This window comes from Rattus norvegicus, chromosome 15, assembly GCF_021556685.1.
Source record: "Rattus norvegicus strain SHRSP/BbbUtx chromosome 15, alternate assembly SHRSP_T2T, whole genome shotgun sequence".
NCBI lineage: Eukaryota > Metazoa > Chordata > Mammalia > Rodentia > Muridae > Rattus > Rattus norvegicus.
The window spans coordinates 35,529,445-35,552,036 of NC_141548.1; the positions used below are offsets into that span (position 1 = coordinate 35,529,445).

Below are 22,592 nucleotides of genomic sequence, written 5' to 3' on the forward strand. Positions count from 1 at the left end.
GAAGACCCAGAAATGAACCCACACACCTATGGGCACTTGATTTTTGACTAGGGAGCCAAAACCATCAAATGGAAAAAAGATAGCATTTTCAGCAAATGGTGCTGGTTCAACTGGAGGTCAACATGTAGAAGAATGCAGATCGATCCATGCTTATCACCCTGTACAAAGCTTAAGTCCAAGTGGATCAAGGACCTCCACATCAAACCAGATACACTCAAACTAATAGAAAAACTAGGGAAGCATCTGGAACACATGGGCACTGGAAAAAATTTCCTGAACAAAACACCAATGGCTTATGCTCTAAGATCAAGAATCGAAAAATGGGATCTCATAAAACTGCAAAGCTTCTGTAAGGCAAAGGACACTGTGGTTAGGACAAAACGACAACCGACAGATTGGGAAAAGATCTTTACCAATCCTACAACAGATAGAGGCCTTATATCCAAAATATACAAAGAACTCAAGAAGTTAGACCGCAGGGAGACAAATAACCCTATTAAAAAATGGGGTTCAGAGCTAAACAAAGAATTCACAGCTGAGGAATAACGAATGGCTGAGAAACACCTAAAGAAATGTTCAACATCTTTAGGTGAAAGGGAAATGCAAATCAAAACAACCCTGAGATTTCACCTCACACCAGTGAGAATGGCTAAGATCAAAAACTCAGGTGACGGCAGATGCTGGCGAGGATGCGGAGAAAGAGGAACACTCCTCCATTGTTGGTGGGATTGCAGACTGGTACAACCATCCTGGAAATCAGTCTGGAGGTTCCTCAGAAAATTGGACATTGAACTGCCTGAGGATCCAGCTATACCTCTCTTGGGCATATACCCAAAAGATGCCCCAACATATAAAAAAGACACGTGCTCCACTATGTTCATCGCAGCCTTATTTATAATAGCCAGAAGCTGGAAAGAACCCAGATGCCCTTCAACAGAGAAATGGATATAGAAAATGTGGTACATCTACACAATGGAATATTACTCAGCTATCAAAAACAATGACTTTATGAAATTCGTAGGCAAATGGTTGGAACTGGAAAATATCATCCTGAGTGAGGTAACCCAATCACAGAAAAACACACATGGTATGCACTCATCGATAAGTGGCTATTAGCCCAAATGCTTGAATTACCCTAGATGCCTAGAACAAATGAAACTCAAGACGGATGATCAAAATCTGAATGCTTCACTCCTTCTTTAAAAGGGGAACAAGAATACCCTTGGCAGGGAATAGAGAGGCAAAGATTAAAACAGACACAGAAGGAACACCCATTCAGAGCCTGCCCCACATGTGGCCCATACATATATAGCCACCCAATTAGACAAGATGGATGAAGCAAAGAAGTGCAGGCAGACAGGAGCCGGATGTAGATTTCTCCTGAGAGACACAGCCAGAATACAGCAAATACAGAGGTGAATGCCAGCAGCAAACCACTGAACTGAGAATAGGACCCCCGTTGAAGGAATCAGAGAAAGAACTGGAAGAGCTTGAAGGGGCTTGAGACCCCATATGTACAACAGTGCCAAGCAACCAGAGCTTCCAGGGACTAAGCCACTACCTAAAGACTATACATGGACTGACCCTGGACTCTGACCTCATGGGTAGCAATGAATATCCTAGTAAGAGCACCAGTGGAAGGGGAAGCCCTGGGTTCTGCTAAGACTGAACCCCCAGTGAACTAGATTGTTGAGGGGAGGGCGGCAATGGGGGGAGGATGGGGAGGGGAACACCCATAAAGAAGGGGAGGGGGAGAGATTAGGGGGATGTTTGCCCGGAAACCGGGAAAGGGAATAACAGGAAATTAAAAAAAAAAAAAATCTCAGCAAGGTTTCTACAGGTGTACAATCTTAACTACATGAAAAGGGCAGAGTAGAATTTTGAAAAAGGATAAGGAGAAGCTTGCCAAAGCAGCAGACACTTCTGAAAGAATGAATGGTTAAAACTTAGCCTTCGAGCAAAGATTTTAACACACGTACCTCCCTCCACCCCAAGAAGCAAAAGGAAAACAGAAGAGCAGAGAGATTCCCCAGCTACAGACCAAAGTAAGACACATCAATGAGGGAAAGTTGAATTGGCGGTGGAACAGTAATAATTAGATATCTTAAAGAAATAAAACCAGGGTCTGGTGAGATGGTTCAGTGGTTAAGAGCACTGGCTGCTCTTCCAAAGATCCTGAGTTCAATTCCCAGCAACCACATGGTGGCTCACAACCATCTGTAATGGGATCTGATGCCCTTTTCTGGTGTGTCTGAAGACAGCTACAGTGTACTCACAAACAAGAAATAAATAATAAATCTAAAAAAAAAAAAAAAGAAAGAAACAAAACCAGATCTTTATATACATTGTACAAAGTAATAAACTCACTTTATATATAGGAGAACTTAAGTTTTAAAACTGAAACACAAAACTTATAAATGTTAATTATAAATTATAAAATGTTAAGATGAAAACACAGGTTTATCAGAGCAGTGAAAAAACTTACTAGACAATTTTGCTTTATTCCCTGTTTTTTAATTTTGTAAGATTTATTTCAATTGTAATCATGTCTCTGTGTGGGTGTGTATGTGAGTACAAGTACCCTTGGAAGCCAGAGGTATAGGATTCCCCTAGGGCTGAAGTTAAAGGAGGTAGTGAGTCACTTAACATAGGTGCCGGGACCTGAAGTTAGGTCCTCTTCAAGAGCGTGCCTGTTTTTAGCCACTCAGCCAAGTCTCCAGTCCCATTCATTACCCTACTATAGTTGAGAAACAGATACCATGGCTAACTAACTTGCTAAATAAGCCATCACTGTTAACAAAACAAACAAAAACAGACATTCTAGACCTTATTATACTGCCTTTTAATTCCCATAGCTTCAATACATTTTCAACTTGTACTTTTACACACACGCGCACATACACACACACATACATAGTGTGACTTTTCTACGATGACACCTGATAGTGAAAGTAAATAACTTCATAATTAAACATGGCTATATTGGGGTTGGGGATTTAGCTCAGTGGTAGAGCGCTTGCCTAGCAAGCGCAAGGCCCTGGGTTCGATCCCCAGCTTCGAAAAAAAGGAAAAAAAAAACAACAACAACAACAACAACAACAAAAAAAACCTATGGCTATATTTTTTTAAATATTTATTTACTTTACGTATATGAGTACACTGTAGCTGTCTTCAGACACACCGGAAGAAGGCATCAGATCCCAATACAGATGTTGTAAGTCATCATGCAGTTGCTGGGATTTGAACTCAGGACCTCTGGAAGAGTAGTCAACGCTCTTAGCTGCTAAGCCATCTCTCTAGCCCAAAACATGGCTATATTATAGATTACAATAAAGTTTTTATTAATTTTTAAGATGAACGTTGAGAAAACAAAGTCTAAGCCTGCTCGATGAATTAGTTCTCACCTTCCCCAAATATATGTATACACACACACACACACACACACACACACACACACACACACACACACACACAGAGTCATTTCTCCTTCATTAGTTATTTTGGCATTAAAAAAATTAAAATTAATATATTCCCTACCCCAACCTTGTTCAGAATCTCACTACTTTCCACAACTCCTAAGTCCCACCAATGAGCAAACTCAAGGTAATTATGGAAACAAAAAGGACTTAGTACAGGCCACAGTTGCCTGTTTCCTCCGGGTCACAACATCCTACTCCCTTCTGCATTTAATTACTTTTTTCTTCATTAACATATCCTAAAGCAACTACTCTAAGACAAACTTTGTACCAGGTGCTAGACATCAACCTCAAAGAAAAGTCCAAACTAAAAATATTAAGTCTAACAAGGGAGACCAGTATTGATCAAATAACACATAGGCAGTTCTGAACGTAGGTCAGTATAGAAAAGGTGAATCTTACCTTCCAGGTCAACAAAGGCTTCCCTGAAAAGCTAAGAACACTCTTTAGGCAGAATGAACTGTTTATGAAATGCCTTGTGTTGGGATGGAAAACAGCAAGAACTGAGAAAAGTGGAGGGTCAGAGAGATTGGCAGAAGGAGAAGGGCTCTAAGAAAGCGTGGCAAGTGAGTACCTTATCCAAAGCCTGCTGTTGCCCTTTGGATGAAAAATGGAACTGTTCAAACCTGCGAAGTCTGTCTCCAGACTCTCTCACAGCACTATCTGCCTTCCCCTACAGTACTCTGCTCAAATATTTCCCCCTTCAAATGACTATCAAATGCACATGATGTGACCTCCATAAGTTTGATGCTGCAGGATGAAAGTGAGTTAGCAATTCACACGACCCCTTAATGCTGCAGGGGCTTTGTGCCAGCTGCAGCAGTCATCAACAGTCACAGTGTGCATCACTGCATGCTTAAAAACATTACCAAAGTGGGGGAGGGAGGAGGGGGGACACAAACAAGCATTCATTAGTCTAGACCAAAATAAACTACAGGAACAGAGAAATAAAGTGTTAAGTAGGCAAAAGTCAGAGAGGGGCATCTTAAGTCAACTGAACAGAGATAAATAAGGCTCTGGAAGAGAGCCAATCAGTGGTGACAGATGGATGGCTCCGTAATGCAAGAGCCAAGCAGGCTTCAGGGGCGGGCATTCTATACAGTCACACAGGGCCCCACTTTCATCACTATTGATGTCCTGAAGTGCTTAGGAACTTGTGTTTTCTAAGCAAAGCCCAACAGACAACAAGATGTATGAATTGTTAAAACAGATGGTGACCAACTATGTGTGTATACACTTCAGAGTAAACTGGGGGACCAAGGTCTCTCGGGTGGCTGAGGTGAGACCTAGGACTGACTGGCAACAGTGAAATGCTAGGGTACTTCATACACAGACTATGCAGGAACCTACAGTGGGAAACCATCTTGCCTATCTATCACCAGGGCCTAACCCTACTCCCTACCCCTAACTAAAACCTGAGCGCCTGGACAGGAACTGTCACCCACACTCGGTGAACTTGGGTCAATAAATTATAGAACAAAGAGAATTAATCACTTCAAGGAATCACTAGAATTCTTCAGTTTACAAACACTGGTTTTGCATTTCCACCAAAAAAAGCAAGTAACTAAAAGCTTAGAAATGGAGAAATTAGTTTTAAACACAGGGCCTCATACACACTGGGTAAGAGCTCTACCACTGTAGCTATCCCACCGGCCTATGGTGATATTTTACCTGACCTAATTTCTAATGAGGAAGAAGTTCAAAATTATTTTCTTATAACTGAAGATAAAACAGCAAGATATATAATCAGGGACTTTTAATTCTATAACTCATGTAGTGACTCTCTAAGAATGTACTATATGACTTCTACCAATAACAGCTGTCAGAAGAAAAACAAAAAGACTACGTACATTTACATCTAAACTAAATTCAAACTTACATAAGACTGATTTGTATAGTTAAAAATTTTATAAAAATCTGCAAGAATCATCAGCTCTAAACGTGCTTAATACTTCAAAATAATTAACTAGAAAGCTGCGCTGTTACTACCTTTAAAATGCAGCAGCTGTACTAACAGACACACAGCAGAAATATCTTTCTGAAAGAAGAAAACTGCAGTGATGTTTGGCAAGAGCCACTGATGCCACTTTCAACTCTCAAGATGAACTTGCGAAAAGAATTTTGAAAACACATGGCACATGTATCTCTAGAGTTCTGTGTTCCAGGCTAGCCAGAAAGACTACATAGTGATATCTTACCTCAAAAGAAAACAACAAAATACAACCAAAAAGAAATTAATACATTTATAGAAAGACATGACCAATCAAGACATCACATCAACTATATTATATAAAAACCATGAGGCCTGGAGATATGCCTCAGTGTAAAGAATACTGACTGCTCTTCCAAAGGACCCAGGTTCAATTCTCAATAAGGTGGCTCACAATCTTATTTAAACTCCAGTTCTAGGGAATCTGACACTCTTTTTTGACCTCAGCATGCAAACGGTGCATAGACATACATATAGGCAAAACACCCTTACATATAAAGTTAATAGTAGTAATTATTTTTTAAACATCGTGATGTCAAAATACCATGTCCTGTGACTGATCTTACTCATAATTACTATTACATACATGTGCATAGTGTATTCTTCTTAATGCACACGCACAGGTGTTTTGTGGAGACCAGAGGGTGATGTTTTCCTCTACCGCTTTCCATCTTGTCCTGTTTGAGACAAGGTCTATTTGAACCCAGAACTCGTCAACTGTTGAAACTGGCTGGGAAACAAGCTCCAGGGACTGCTTGTTTGCGTCTCCCCAGTGCTAAGTTACAGACATGCACTTCTGTCTCTGGCTTTTGGGAAACTGAATGGAGAGGTCCTCGTGTTTGCCCAGTGTGCACTTCACCAACTAAGCCATCTCCTGCCACCTGCTTCATAATAAAAGATTTAACAAGAAAATGCTTTGCACTTGCGACCTTCAGCAGCACTCTCAATCTCCTCTTTAACATTTCCATTTGCTCTGGGCCCTGCAAATTACGTAGCCAGCCCTGGTAGGAAAAGAAGACTCTTGGTGGGACTAGCTTCACAGCAGGAATGTAAAGCAGGGCCAACAAGTCTGCTGAGTCTTCAGATCTACAGACCAGGATATAGAATGAAATACTGTACTTCATCAGGGCTTCTCTACACAGGGCAATCGAATCTGGGATTTTTACACTCACTCCAAGACTGATTGTACAGTCTAAACTTTGAAAGGCTCTACTCTAAAATATTGTTATTTAGAGATGACCTAACTTTTCTCACAATTACAACTGAATACAGAATAAGTCCCTATCTTCTTTCTATTAACTTTTCCTCACTTGAAAGGCATTTTGTTGACAATATTATGCTAAGCTAGTGGCAATTACACAAATCTGTGGAAACAGAATAACCTGACCTACAAATGCAACACTACAAACCCAGCCTTAGTGTAAAATATGACACACTTCTAATTTTCTTTAGGATAAAAGACCTTGATTTGAGTATTACAGAATATATATGTACATGAATGCATGTATTTAAGCATCACCTGGTCCCCCCCCCCATACAATTATCAACTAAAAAAATTAATTCTGGGGGGGCTAAAGAGATAGTATAGCAGTTAAGAGCATGTAGATTCAAGTAATGTTTTATACTATAAAAATTTCAAATTATATATTAAAACAGAAATTGGGGGCTCTTGCGACATCAATCACACTCCACTCCCATCCTGAACAATTTAGTGCAGACCTTCCAGTGCTGTTCTATGGAGACCCAAATACATGCAAGTGGTCACAGTCATCTTCTTCCTCCTCCCCCTCTTCTTCTTCCTCCTCCTCCTCGTCTTCCTCTTCTTTTCTTTTCTTTTGGTTTTTGAGACCGGGTATCACTATGTAGCTTTGGCTGACCCAGAACTGTCAGTGGTTCTCAGCCTGTGGTTCCAGACCCCTTGAAGGGTTGAATGACCCTTTTACATATCAGATATTTGCATTACAATTCATAACAGTAGCAAAATTAGTTATGAAGCAGCAATGAAAATAGTCACCATAACATGTATTAGACAGCCACAGCACTAAGGTTGGAACTACTGCTTGCAGTGGCAGACCAGGCTGACCTCAAACTCAGAGATCCAGCCTGTCTCCACCTCCCAAAGTGCTGAGATTAAAGGCATGAACTACCATATTCTGCTAGATTTTGTATTTTTTTTTTTTTTTTTGGTTCTTTTTTTCGGAGCTGGGGACCGAACCCAGGGCCTTGTGCTTCCTAGGTAAGCGCTCTACCACTGAGCTAAATCCCCAGCCCCGATTTTGTATTTTTTAAAGAAACCAAAATGGGACAAATTCTTTTCTGTACCTCTACCTCACTTGAACATCTTTCCATGTCCACTCAGATCCTTCCATTTAAAAAAAAAAAAAAAATCGGGCTGGAGAGATGGCTCAGTGGTTAAGAGCACTGACTGCTCTTCCAGAGGTCCTGAGTTCAAATCCCAGCAACCACATGGTGGCTCACAACCATCTGTAATGGGGTCTGATGCCCTCTTCTGGTGTGTCTGAACACAGTGACACTGTACTCATATAAATAAATAAATAAATAAATAAATAAATAAATCTAAAAAAAAAAATCAGGCTGGGCGTGGTGGCACACAGAGATCTCTGTGAATCTGCAACAGCCTGATCTATCCAGGGCTACATAAAATGATCTGGTCTCAAACTGTGCCCTCCCCTCAAAAAACACCCACTGCATATTATTAGATCTACATTTTTTCTTTTTTTCTCCCCTCCCCCCAGATCTACATTTTTTAATTCCATAAAATTTCATTAACTATCATAGAATACCAGTTTACTTGTATAGACTGAATAAATGCAGGAGAAAAAAATTTACGAATTTTTAAGGCTTCTGGAACTCAATGCAAACCTTTTATCATAATTTGTCCTATTTTATACTTCTACCAGCAGAGTCTATTCCCCTCATGTTGACGGTTTAAAGCGCCAGCGTATTACTTGCTTTGGATAATCCTGTTACAACATTCTACTCCTTCCATGCCGGTGCACCCACAGTTCAGTTAGTGTAGTTTCTATGCACACTTTAGTAAGTGGCATGTCGAGTCTGAAGACCCTTCATTTTTGCTTTAAAAATATTCTTGGTGGACAGGTGTGGTGGTGCATGCCTTTAATCCCACCACTTACTTGGGAAGCAGAGGCAGGTGGATCTCTGTTAAGTTCAAGGTGAGCCTAGTCTATGTAGTGAGTTCCAGGACAGGACAGGACAGGATTGTATAGAGACCCTGTCTTAAAATTAAAAACAAAAAAGTTCTTGGTTATTTTCTTGGTTAAGTTCTTGGGTATTCTTCCTGATATATTTTTTGTTTGCTGTTTTTTTATTTTAGTTCTTAGGAACAGGGTCCTCCTACATTGTAGCCTTGGCTGTCCTAGAACTCTCTAGACTAGTCCCAACACAGAGATTCTCCTTCTTCTGCTTCCTAAGTGCTCTAGCTACCATAGCAGGTAGGCCTGTATGTATGTTTTTCTAATGCTAGAGATGTTCCACATGGAGACTGGAGAAACAGCCATTGCTGAAGAGTGGCAGGAACAGCTCAGGGAATTTGTAATTGCCCTCATAGTCCATACTTCTGTATAGCTTGAGTTGTTACTGTTCAGAATGGTATTGCTAGGACAAGTCAGGGATAATTCTCATAGTATATCATCATTGATGAAAAAAATGAATGAATAAATAAAGTAGGAAAAACCATAAAATGTATTGTAAAAGCCAGTGGAAAAGGAAAATATTTAAACTGTTGTGCAGATTACATAAGAAGAGGAAATGGGGTGAGAAATATTTGTATATTGATTTACTTTAAAATAATACAGTCCAGTATTTTTGCTATAATTTGTGATATAATATGTATTTTCGATATCAAGTTTTAAGACTACATTTAGGTAATATGATTAAATTTGAAGCCAAAAAAGCTCTCAATGAAGAGAATGTTAGCATAGGATATTAGCACTGGTTTTACTCTGTAAAACAGCTACCATCCTCAAGCAAATTTGGGACGTGTATTTAAATACTTCTCCAGGCAAGGTGGTACATACCTATAACCCTAGCACTCAGGAGGCTGAGGCAAGGAGACAGAAAATTCAAGGCTAGAATGGACCACAGAGCAAGTTCCAGGACAGGCCCTGTCTCAACACAAAACCCTTTTCCCCCATTGAGTGCAGTGGTATACACTTTAATTCCAGCACTTGGAGGCAGAGGCAGGCCACTTATCTACCCAGGGCATTCCAAGCTAGCTGAGATTACAAAATAAGACCGTCTCAAAACAAAACAACAGCTTCCCATTTCCACAAGGTTTTCAGAAAGTTATCTAACTTTACTTGGTTATCATGACTAACTTACAATAGCCCTTGACCATTCTAGCTCATCTACCTTTAAATGTATTTCCTAGCAAGCAGTGTTTACAGAAAACATCCCCTATTAATACCTTTCAGACAAAAATCTTTTTCCTACCACGTGGTTTTGGGGATCCAACTCAGGTCATACACAGGCTTGGTGGCAAGAACCTTTACCCAGTGACCCATTTCACTAAGCTTTTATATATATCTGTCACCCTATAGGTCTGTTATAATACTTCGTGCTTGACATCTTACTCCATAACCTTAAAAGGACCATATTAAGAAATAACATGTTGGGGGTTGGGGATTTAGCTCAGTGGTAGAGCGCTTGCCTAGGAAGCGCAAGGCCCTGGGTTCGGTCCCCAGCTCCGAAAAAAAAAAAAAAAAAAAAAAAAAAAAAAAAAAAAAGAAATAACATGTTGAACTAAAAATTAACAGTTAAAAATTTATAGGACTGGGCTGGAGAGATGGCTCAGCAGTTAGGAGCACCGACTGCTCTTCCAGAGGTCCTGAGTTCAATTCCCAGCAACCACATGGTGGCTCACAACCATCTGTAATGGGATCTGATGCCCTCTTCTGGTGTGAACAAAGACAGCCGACAGTGTATTCACATAAATAAATCTTTTTTAAAAAAAGTGATAGGATTGTAGCTCATGCCTGTGATGCAGCACTGAAGCCTGAAGCAGGACCACAAAAATGTCAAGGCCAGCATGGGCTACAAACATAATGAGTTCTAACCTAGCCTGAATTCTAAATTCTGAAATGGGAATCTGGTGAACTAAGCAATGGATCAGTTTCATCACTACATTTCTCGTGACCTACTGCTTTGAACCTGTTTCTCTCGACAGTGCAAAGCTACTACAGGCCTCATAATATAGAACCCAAACTCTAGCACTCAACACAACAGTAGTATCATTTTTCTTACCCATCTCTAAACAGTTGATAAAAATTAGCCTTACCAGGAAGAGAAACGATACATTGCCAATCACAAATACTAAGTTCCATCAGGCTAATGCTAAACACCATCAACTGACCTATCAACTTAAACACTGGAGCACTGTTCTTTGGATCCAGAATCTAATTAAAAACAGTACCCTATCCCCTAGGAAATCTGGTATTTTCAGGGGTGCTGTATTTGAGGATTTTGGTAAACTTTTATTAAACTTAAGTTTTTACTCCATACTTTTAAAAGATTTATGTGTTTTATCTGCATGGCCTGAGGAGGTCATCAGATACTCTGAAACTGGAGTCAGGGACCGTTGTAAATCACGTGTACTGAGCAAGGTCCTGGCTAAAGGGACAAGTGCTCTTTAACCCCTGAGCCAACTTCCCAGCCCCTCTTCTCACTTTCTAAAAGCCAAAGCATCTGACATTGTATGTGAAGACAAAACTTAATGGGTAGTACTAATAACTACTCTGGAATTGGCTCAAATATTGTTTTTTAAATGTTTTAACATTAATTTTAATTATGAATATGGGTACATGCATGTCAGTGCAGATGCCCCTGGAACTGGAGTTACAAATTGGCTGAACCAGACATAGGTCCTGGGAAACTGCTCAGGTCCTCTGGAAGAGCAGCATGTACTCTTAACTACTGAGCCGTCTCTCCAGGTCTTAACTAAAATATCTAAATATGATGCTCCAGAACAATCCTTAACACTACCCTTAAAGTAATAAAGTTCAGATTAAAAAAAAAAATCTGGCTGCATTTAGTTGTTAAAAAGTCGGGTTGGGGATTTAGCACAGTGGTAGAGCGCTTGCCTAGCAAGCACAAGGCCCTGGGTTCGGTCCTCAGCTCCGGAAAAAAAAAAAAAAAAAAAGATGTGGGGAAAAGTTGTTAAAAAGTCTAAGTCATTTCAAGTAATAAACCTCTACGTTAAAAAAAAAATCTACAAATGCAGTCGTCATATAATTTACAACCAAAAAAAAAAATGAATGAAAGAAAGAAATCAAGCTGAGCCAGCAAGCATTAAGACACACAGTTTATTGAGTAACTGAACATAGTTTATCCTTACTTTTGCTCCCTGTGTAGAATATTGTTTATAATTCGGACTCGTCCTGCTCAAACACCTTCATCAAACTATTTAGTGGTAGTTGTTAAGACTTCAGCTAATGAGTACCACAGAGTCAGTTTTCCAAAACGCGAAACCCACAAGGAGCTCAGTCTTGAACCAAGTTTTGCCCCAACGACCTTGGTCCTAAAGATTAGCCTCCCTCCCTCCTGCCGGTCCGTCCACGTGCCGCCTGCTGCGGTTACCCAGAACTGCCTGCATGTCAGGCAAAGAGCTAGGGGACCCGGTGCACAAGGGAACCAGGGTTGCTAACAGCACCCAGACTATGCCATCCCTCCCCTAACAGAATCAACTCCCCAGCGTCATGCACACAGTCCCAAGAATGTTCCCTGACCCAAGTCCTGCGGGGTTCATCCCGTGCCTTGCTTGCTCTGCTACCCAGTCTGTCCAGCGCGGTATAAAGCGAAGCTGGGGGCACAGGAAACTCTCCATCTTACACCACTACACCCCAATGCCAGGCTGAGAAACAAGGCGGTCAGGGAAGTACACAGCACTAGAAAGTAAAGAACCAAGAAGGAGGAAAGTAGGATGGAGAAACCTACGCCACGCCACCACCATCTCCACTTCAGGGTTCATCCCAAGGCCCTTCCCGGCCACCAACCCAGCGGACAGCAGGCCTGACCCGGGAGAGCCAGCCGGAGTCCCACTGATCCCGCGGTTCTCCCGGCCCGGCGTCCTCACCATCAGAACTTTGGCCGCGTTCTCCAGCTGAGCGATCACTTCTGGGGGCCCCAGCGCCGCCGCCATCATGGTCTCTCTTCAATGACGCGCCATGCGCTGCATTATGGGAGCAGGCGCCGCAGCCGGCCAATCGCCGCTGCGACCCCGGCGCCTCTCGCGCCTCCGGGGCTGTCGCAGCCGCCGTCGGCGTCGCGCCCTCAGCGGCCTGACGGGACCGCCGAGTCCTGAGCAGCTGAGAGGAGACAAGCGTGATCCCGGTCGCGGCGCTGGAATGAGAGCGGCGGCAGCCGGCACCGGGCGAGGCCGGGCGGTTGGCTCTGTCAGCCGTGGCCGGGCATCCCGCGCGGCTCTGGGCTCTGCGCATGCGTGGTTCCCTGCTGCGTGCGGGCCGCGCGGTCCTGGATCCAAGCCGCGCAGCCCTGTAGCTGCCGGTTACGGTGCGGCTGTCCTGCCGTGCTCTTTTCGCTAGCGTAGGCTGTCCATCGTGGAGCAGGATTTCTTAGCCTTGGAAGCGCTCTCCTAAAGGTGCGCCTACGGCCAGAATCAGCGTTTCGTGCCTCCTGCTCCGTGGTTCCTTCTGCTGTGAGGAAGGGGCATCCGAGGGTGGCTCGCCTGGTTTTCTTGATTGAAATCCTCTCCTTAATCACCTGGCTTCCTGAATCCAGTAAGAGCTCAGCTGTCGACAGCTTTGTGCTTCAGAAGTTATAATAGCAATGCTAAGTACAGAATCTGCGAGAAAAGGTGCGTTGCAGTAACTGCAACGCGCTGTCTTCTCTCCCGTTCTTTAGGGTTTTGTTTTTGTAAGTCTACGTCCAGGGAGGTGAACCTGGCATTTAGCTAGTTCAATGTTCAAAAGAGGTAGTCTAGTTGAAGCATTTTATTGTTTCGACCTGACATCTTCCTTTTCTGAGTTTTGTTGATCGCCTGTTCTGCTTTCTGGGGGTAAATCCACGTTTGTGAGTTCCTTCTGTTGAAGTCTTCCTGGTTTTCCCAGAGATTTGTAAGTCTACCCAGCCCGCTTTTGAGGTTTTGTGTCTCAGAAATAGAATTGCATTAATTTTTAAATGATTTATTTTTAACTTTATGTGCATTGGAGTTTTGTGTGCATGTCTGTGTGAGAGTGTCAGATCCCCGGGAACTGGAGTTATAGACAGTTGAAAGCTGCCTGTGGGTGCTGGGAATTGACCCTGAGTCCCCTGGAGTTGCAGCCAGTGCTTTTAACCAGTAAGCCATCTAGCCCCCAGAATTGCATCACTATTGAAACAGATGTAATTTCTTCTCTTCACCCCACCCACCCTCGGAGCCTTTTAAACAAAAACAAAAACAGGACTTTTCTATTCACGCTGTAGACCAGGCCAGCCTCAAACACAAAGATCCACCTGCCTCTGCCTCCTCTGTGCTGGCATTAAAGGCATGACCAGTTGTATTTTGGTTTTTGTTTGTTTGGTTTGGAGTTTTTTCACATCTGTAGTTTTGAGAGAGTAAATTAGTGATATGTTTTAGTGCTTGAGAAGTAAAGTGCCTTTCATTTCATTGCCAGATGGCAAAGTTGGTTAAAATGCTGTTAATGGTGTTTTTCCTGTTAAGATTTTTGTGAACCTGGGCCAGCCAATTGGCTCAGCAGATAAAGAGCTTGAAGTACTAGGGTGAGGACCTAACTTCAGTCCTAAATGCACAGCAGATAGAGAGAACTGACTGTAAAGCTGCCCTCTGACCTCTGCAACCTTGTCCTCCTCCATACAGCCATAACATACACTGTATTGGTTGGTTTTTATCAACTGGACACACAGGGGAAGGGGTCTTAACTGAAATATTACTTGCATCAAATTAGCCTGTGAGCAAATTTGTGGGGCAGTTTCTTGATTAATGGTTGATGTGCAAAGGCAGGTGCATAAGGGCAAAGCACCAATGCACATTCAAATAAAACAAAACTATCCACTCTGTAAGTAATATTTTTATCTCTTCTCCTACTTTCTAATATTGCATATATGTCTCATGATGTTTTCGCTCTTGTACACTTCTCAGTTAGGTTTTAGGACTGTGTTTATGTTTCTTTAAGGTTGCAGGGAGAAGACAGAAGGAGCCGGGGAATAAGAAGGAGGCAGAAGTTTGGAACAGATTGCCAGAGTTAGTTTGAGGCCAATCAGAGCACTTCAGTCAGGCTAAGAAACCATTTTAATCTGTAAGCTTGAAGAGGAGTTTGGGCCAAAACAGCAGAGTTGAACCAGCCAGCCAGAGTTCAGAAAGAAAGAGCTAGAAAAGATGTTTATTCAGCAGTAAGCCTCCAAGATAACAATTACAGTTGGCCAGTAAAAGTTACATTTAGGGCTGGAGAGATGGCTTAATGGTTAAGAGCACTGTCAGCTCTTAAGAGCACTGACAGCTCTTCCAGCGGTCCTGAGTTCAAATCCCAGCAACCACATGATGGCTCACAACCATCTGTAATGAGATCTGATGCCTCTTCTGGTGTGTCTGAAGACAGCTACAGTGTACTTATATATAATAAATAAATAAATCTTTTCAAAAAAAGTTACATATTCTGCCATTGTGTTACCCAGTTTTTAAGACTGGTCACTGACGTGCTTGAATACTCGAAGAAGATTGAGATTTTACTTATAAACGTTTTGCAGTGCTGGAACACTGTCTTAGTCATAGTCACTGCTCTATTGCTATGAGGAGACACCATGACCGAGGCAAGTCTTAGAAAGGAAAGTATGTGGGGCTGAAGAGATAGATGGCTCAGTGGTTAAGAGCACTAACTGCTCTTTTAGAGAACCCAGATTGAATTCCCAGCACCCACATGACAGCTCACAGCTGTTTGTACGGAAAGGAAAAAGTTTAAAATTGCCCCCTAGACAAAAGTTAAAGCCAAAAGCAGGCCCTGGAACTGCCTGTTCCAGGAACTAGCTGATCACAGAAAGAGTAATTGCACCAGCTGGTTCAGCCACTTTGTTCCAGGAACTAGCTAACCATAATAGCAGCTGACCATAGTAGCAGGAACTGGTTAACCATAAAGTTAGATTAAAATCTTAAAGAACAATCATGAGAAGCAGGAGGTTCTTCCTTGTGATTCGGTATGGGTTTTCCTTTAAATACCCCTTCTTCCAACCATTCGAGGTCGAACTCCTCTACCCCTGTGTGGGATACGAGTCTCGACCCCAGTGCACTGGTTTCTGTTGTCCCTATCAATAAACCTCATGTGATTGCATCAAGATCGGTCTCTCGTGAGTTCTTGGGGGGTCGCATCATCCCGAGACTTGAGTGAGGGTCTCCCCGCTCCGGGGGTCTTTCAGTACTTCTAGAATACAATACCCTCACATAAACATGCATAGACAAAACACCAGTGCACATAAAAATAAGTACATTATAGAAAGAAAAAACTATGTAATTGAGGGCTGACTTACAGTTTCAGAGTTGAGTCCATTACCATCATGGTGGAGAGCATGGCAACGGCAGGCAGGCAGGCATATTGTTAGAGAAGTAGCCGAGAATCACATCCTGACCCACGGACAGCAGGCAGGGAGATAGAGTGAGCCTGGTATGAGCTTTTAAAACTTCAAGCCCACCCCAGATGACACACTTCTTCCAACAAAGCCAGACCTACTCCAACAGTCCTCCACCTCCTAATCCTTCTTGGTAGCTAAGCATTCAAATATGTAACCCAATGAGGTCATTCTCTTCACACTACACAGACTCAAACCCAGGGCCTAGCACAAGGCGAGCATTCTACCTAGAACCCTATTCCTCACTCATGGCAGGATCCCTGCCTCTAGAAAAGATTCACATCTTACTTTTCTCACAACAAAACTCAAGTTCCACTTTGAGACTTGTTTTGTTGTTTTCTTGTCTTGCCTGGGATCACCTCCAAAGTCTTACACGTCCTAGGCAAGTGCTGAACCACTGAGCTACAACCCCTAACCCTCCAGTCTTCTTATCAAAGACTATTCCAAGCACCTTGTCTGACTGTCCTATCTCAAAGTTCTGTTGCTGTGATGAAACACCACAACCAAATGCAACTTGGGGCTCTTTCCGCCATATTGGCGCCCTTGGAGGCCTGCTGGGAACAGGACTTCTAAAAAAAAACAAGTATGTCTGGAAGGCTGTGGTGCAAGGCCATTTTTGCTGGCTACAAGCGAGGCCTCCGGAACCAAAGAGAATGCACGGCTGTTCTTAAAATTGAAGGCGTTTATGGCCGAGATGAAACTGAGTTCTACTTAGGCAAGAGGTGTGCTTATGTGTACAAAGTAAAAACAATACAGTGACTCCTGGAGGCAAACCAAACAAAACCAGAGTGATCTGGGCAAAAGTAACTCAGGCCCACAGAAACAGTGGCATGGTCCATGCCAAATTCCGAAGCAACCTTCCTGCAAAGGCCACTGGACACGGAATCCGTGTGATGCTGTACCCATCCCGGATCTAAACTAATGGAGAGTAAATAAATAAAAGTAGAAAAAAATGCAACTTGGGAAGGGAAGGGCTAATTTTTCTAACACTTCCACTGTTGCAGTAAATGTTTAAAAATGGGTAACCTTGGGGCTGGGGATTTAGCTCAGTGGTAGAGCGCTTACCTAGGAAGCACAAGGCCCTGGGTTCGGTCCCCAGCTCCGAAAAAAAGAACCAAAAAAAAAAAAAAAAAAAAATGGGTAACCTTTTATCCCAAGCTAGCACTAGCGCCAGAACCGTTGGGCCACATGGCACTGTGTGGTACTTTATCTCAGTGGCGCCACGCTGCCCCCAAGTATTCTTAGACTCAGGCGGTCCTCGAGCCGTTCCAGTGTGGCACCTTGCCACACTGGTTTCTACAGTTAGTTCTGTCACCAGAGGGCCATATGGAAGTAATCATAATTTATCTCTAGTTAGTATCTCTCCTTGTGGCTCTCTACTAGCCGCATACTCTACGGTTCCGGTAAAATCTGAGCTCTAGAAGTCCAGCATGGGGCTGGCCTATCATGGCTCCCCGCCACGGACTCTGCCCACACTCCCAGCAACTGCCCCCCCCCCCGGTAATTAAGGTAAAAACTTCCAACTACCCGGTGAAATCATGACTCAATAAACTGTAAGTTAACAATCAGATTTATGGGCTGGAGAGATGGCTCAGTGGTTAAGAGCACTGACTGCTCTTCCAAAGGTCCTGAGTTCAAAGCCCAGCAACCACATTGTGGCTCACAACCATCTGTAATAGGATCTGATGCCTCTTCTGGTGTGTCTGAGGACAGCAACAGTGTACTCACATACATAAAATAAATAAATCTTTAAAAAATCAGATTTATATCTTAAATTCTCAGTCCATAAGACATCCACACAATAAACTCACAACCAAATGATAAAGACATAAACTACCCACCTACATTAGATAAATTGACCTATAGAAATCCATCCCTTAAGAAATATTTATAACAACCTGTATCTATGTAGAGATGCATGAGGATAGATCTTTTACATCTGCCTCCATGTTGTCTCTGCCCCTTTCTCTTCTCCCTTTTCTTCTAAAACTTTGTTCCCTCCTCCCTTCCTTCTCATCCAATGCCAGGCCTTATTTTAGCTTGTGTATGCCTTCACCTACATAAGGACATCAACCTACATTCCACATCACAGTTCATCATTAAAGACAGTCTAGGCAGGAAGCTGGAGGCAGCAGCTGATGCAGAGACCATGGAGGGGTGCTGCTTACTGGCTTGCTCCTCGTGGCTTGTTCAGACTGCTTTCTTTTATAGCACACAGGCCCACCAGCCCATGATTTATACCTCTCACAATGAGCTTGGCCCTCCCGCATTGACCACTAATAAAGAAAATGCCCTACAGGTGCCGGTACAGCCCAAACTTATGGAGGCAATTTTTTTCAACTGAGTCCCTCTTCTCAAATGACATTAGCTTGTATCAAGTCAACATAAAACTAATCAGAACAATCCTTATCTTTATTCAGGATGAAGAGTTGGATTTGAAGCAATTATCTATTCTTTCTTTGTGTTAATTCTTTCTCCAAAGGTCCAGAGCCTGGAGGTTAGTTAAATGGTACAAAAATTAAAATTTGAAAAGTAAATAGCAATGGCCTAAGTATGGAACCAAAGCAGATAATCCTACTTGCTTTATTCTCTTGACATACCAAAATTTGTAATCAACTTCTATACGCACTACACCCCCATAGGTTTTGCAAACACATAGGCTTCAATTCCAGCCATTCGATGTGTGTCAGAAGATACTCAGAATAATGCTTCAGAATAACTTTGCCCACCATCATTTTGTCGCTTTAACATGACGCAAGTAAACACATTGCTCATAGTCTGTAAAAGACAGGCTATGCCATTTAAGAGTGTTGAGCTATTTTTGTGATGTCTTCAGCCTGGAAGAGAGGTGGCACTTAATGACAACTTGAACATAATAAAGAAGTAACAAACTATGTCTTGTTTCTAAGTGATGTGTAGTATTAACAATACCTTCCAAGAAAGCAGAGACATAAAAAGAAATCACTAGGGAAAAAAACTGCAGTTTCCAAGCAGCTTGCTTAACTGCCTTCATTTTCAAGGAAACAACATGCCGAGAAATTTGATAGGCCTTTGAAATAAATGCAAATCTCCCTCCCAAAAGCATAGCAACAGCATCCTCTACTGTTTGGATTTCATTGGTGCCGGTTGTAATATCTCTAATTTGATGAATTTATATTTCATCGTCATTGCACTTTGTTCTCATTTGTTCGCCTTCATCATGGCCATTCCTGTGAACCTGTTACCATCTGGCTGCTCCTCCTTCCCCAGAAATATCCTCACTCTGCTGCTGTTCTCTCTCTCTCTCTCTCTCTCTCTCTCTCTCTCTCTCTCTCCCTCCCTCCCTCCCTCCCTCCCTTCTTCCCTCCCTCCTTCCCCTCTCTATCTCCCTCCCCCCTCTTCTTCCCCTCCTTCCCTCTTTCTCCCTCTCCCCCTCTCTCCCCCTCTTCCCCTCCCTCCCCCTCCTCCCCTCTCTCTCCCTCTCCCTGCCTCTCTTTCTCCCCCTCCCTCTCTTCCTCTCTCCCTCTCCCTGCCTCTCTTTCTCCCCCTCCCTCTCTTCCTCTCTCCCTCTCCCTGCCTCTCTTTCTCCCCCTCCCTCTCTTCCTCTCTCCCTCTCCCTGCCTCTCTTTCTCCCCCTCCCTCTCTTCCTCTCCCTCTCTCTTTCTCACTCTTCCCCTCCCTCTCCCTCCTATCTTCCTCTCTCCCCACTCATCCACACTACATGTATGTCTGCCTCTCTCTCTGTCTCTGTCTCTGTCTCTGTCTCTCTCTGTCTCTCTGTCTCTGTCTCTCTCTGTCTCTCTGTCTCTCTGTCTCTCTCTCTCTCTCTCTCTCTCTCTGTGTGTGTGTGTGTGTGTGTGTGTGTGTGTGCATTTGCTGAGTTGATTTTTTTTTGACAGTTTCTTATAACCTAGGTTGACCTGGAACTCAGCATGTAGTTTAGTGAGCTTGAACTCTGGTCCTCTTGCCTTCATGTCTTATGTGCTGGAATTACAGGCATGCACCACCCCCTACACCGAGCCTCTTCTGCCTTTTATTCATCTGTCATTGTTCCTATATTTCCCCTTCCTTTAAGAGCTCTTCCTCTGCTCTCACATTTTTTGACCTACACAGACACATACCTGTGTGCATGCCTGTGTACCACATGCATATGGAGGCCAGAAGAAGGTGTTACAGAGGGAACTAGAATTGTAGTTACAGATGGTTGGGAGCTGCTATGTGGATGCTGGGACTCAGACACAAGTCCTCTAGAAGAACCACCAGTGTTCTTAACCATTGAGCCTACTCTCCAGCCGTCACATACATTTTATTTAAAATCTAGGCTCACATATAAAAGAATATGTAAGTATTTCTCTTTCAGAGTCTGGCTTGTTTCATGTAACACGATTTCTAGTCACATCAATCTTCTTGCAAATGTGACATCATTTCCCTTTACTGTCACACAAAACTCTGTTGTGTATCTGTGCTCTTTCTCTGTCTGTTCATTTGTTGATGGGTATCTAGGGTGCTTCCAGGGCTGGTGCAATTCTTGGCTCTTGTGAATAGTGCAGCTATAAATATGGACGACCTTCTCTGGCTTCTTGACTTAGAGCCTTCAGGTATATACCCAAGAGTGGGGCAGTTAGGTCATAACATAGTTCTACTTTTTTTTCTTTTGAGGAACCCCCATATTGGTTTCCATAATGGCTGTACATGGTTACATCCCCACCAGCAAAGATAGGAATTCTCCTTTCCCTATAGCTGAGCTAATGTTTATAGCCATTTGCTTTCTTCATGGTCGCTGTCCTGCCTGAGGAGAGATAGAATATCAGAGCATTTTAATTTACATTTCCCTGACAACTAAGGATGTTGAAACTGTGTTGAGACAGGGTCTCATGTTTCTGACCCTGGCCTCAAACTCACTATGTAGACAAAGCTCGCCTTGAATTTCTGATCCTCTTGTCTTCCCTTTCTGGGTTCTGGGATGACCAGTGTGAGATGCTGTTCTTAGTTAAGTTAAATTAATATAATAATAGGGATCCCATCCCGGGCTTCCTGTAGGCAGAGCAAGGACTTACCAACAGAATTATATTTCTTTTTATTGGCCATTTGTATTTTTCTGGTTATTTTTAAAGTTGTTTATAAAGGTTTGTTCTGTGTTTTCTATTTTTGAGAATTGGACCTGACAGGATACTGGAACACACACACACACACACACACACGTTAGGAACAGAAGATAAAGGTAAGGAGTTTAGGGAGAAAAACTTTTCTCTTGGAGGAACATTTGAAACATCTAGGCCCATGATCTTGACAGGTTGGGGGAGGGAGGGTCCCTAAACCAGGGAAAGGGAGAGGGCACTTGTGGGGCAGTGGACTATGCTACTAGAAAAAACTTGTAAGGTTATAGCAAAGTTCAGAACCCTGATAAAACTCATAGGTGAAAATGGCAGGAGTTTGGACCAGCTCCTGGCCATGAAACCCAACTAGGAGGACCATGACAATCAGCTACACAGAGACAACACCTTCCCATGCAGATAGAGCATCCCTAACATCTCAGACTGAGCCAATAGAAAGCACCTACCTCTAGATTCCATCCCGTCCCAAAATGTTTATAAGGACCCTGTCCACAAGGAACAAAAGTACACCAGTTATTTCCCCAAAGATCAGAGAGAGCCTGCCTTACTGAGCTGGAACACTCCAGGGAAGAGTTTTCCCTCCCAAAGTATTCATCCCAACAAACTGAGTGTGTGTGCTTGACCTCGGCTACTTCCTGCTTAGTGGCTCAGCTCCGGCTCGGGCTCCCAGCTGCCCACACAGTCTCATGGGCTGCAGGTTGTGGTGGCTGAGGAAGAGGGCTGGCAGCCTGCCTTGCTCTGGATTCCCCTCAGAGAGCTGTAACACTTTGATCGTTCTGGCGACAACCAAGTCCCTTGTGAGACCTCTCATTCCCACCAGCCAGGCTAAGGATTCCCTGCTGGCTGTGCCCTGGTACGCAGACTGCAGGCTCCCACCCTCAGAAATAGGCAGGGGGAGATGATACAGGCTGTTGATTGACAGTACTTACCTGGAGTCCATTTGACCTTTGGGAGGTGGGTTTGAGTGGATTCCCTGAAGCTTTTAAGAATCTTTTTTTAAGTTTACAAAAAGATAATTTTCAGATTTGTTAGTTCACCACTGTTTAATGTAAAAGCTCTGAACTCATACAGCAGTAGCATGGGGGGGCAGGGTCTGAAGCATTTTCCTTCCTCCCATACCCTAACTCACCCTCCTATCACCAGCCAAGGTTTTCATGTCCTCCAACCTCATTGCATTTACCAACCTCAAAGCACCTTCCTAGACCTCACTTTCTTGGAAGCTTTTCTATTGGAAGCTTCCATTTCCATCTTCTGGTGTCTTGGATCTCTTTCTTCAGTGTCTTAGAGTTTGTATTATATTATATTATATTATATTATATTATATTATATTATTATATGTCTTTTGTTTGGTTATGGTTATCCCAAGATTTTCCTTTGAGGCTACTGCTCTGACTTCATTGTCAGTCTGTCATTGTATGT

At 42.9% G+C, this 22,592-nt stretch overlaps 2 protein-coding genes across 3 annotated transcripts in view; one reads left to right on the forward strand and one right to left on the reverse strand.

Annotated features, from left to right (window-relative positions):
* The window catches only part of Xpo4 (exportin 4), a 90,973-nt gene extending 78,036 nt beyond the window's left edge, over window positions 1-12,937 (reverse strand). The window contains exon 1 of one of the 2 annotated variants that reach the window (XM_087585255.1): window positions 12,578-12,937. Coding sequence is in view for 1 of the 2 variants with exons in the window: in NM_001395629.1 (NP_001382558.1) it covers window positions 12,578-12,646 (69 nt within the window). In the remaining variant the exon portion in view is untranslated. The remainder of the gene's footprint in view (window positions 1-12,577) is intronic. The other variant, NM_001395629.1, reaches the window with a different exon arrangement.
* LOC148000972 (uncharacterized) lies at window positions 12,669-15,789 on the forward strand. The gene has a single exon (XM_087587108.1). The coding sequence runs from the start codon at window positions 12,669-12,671 to the stop codon at window positions 13,044-13,046; it is 378 nt and encodes a 125-aa protein (XP_087443234.1). The 3' UTR covers window positions 13,047-15,789.
* The last annotated feature ends 6,803 nt before the right edge of the window (window positions 15,790-22,592 follow it).

What these genes read in the sequence shown, in the direction of transcription:
- LOC148000972 (XM_087587108.1), top strand. Translation starts at nt 12,669, where the DNA reads ATGCGCTGCATTATGGGAGCAGGCGCCGCAGCCGGCCAATCGCCGCTG.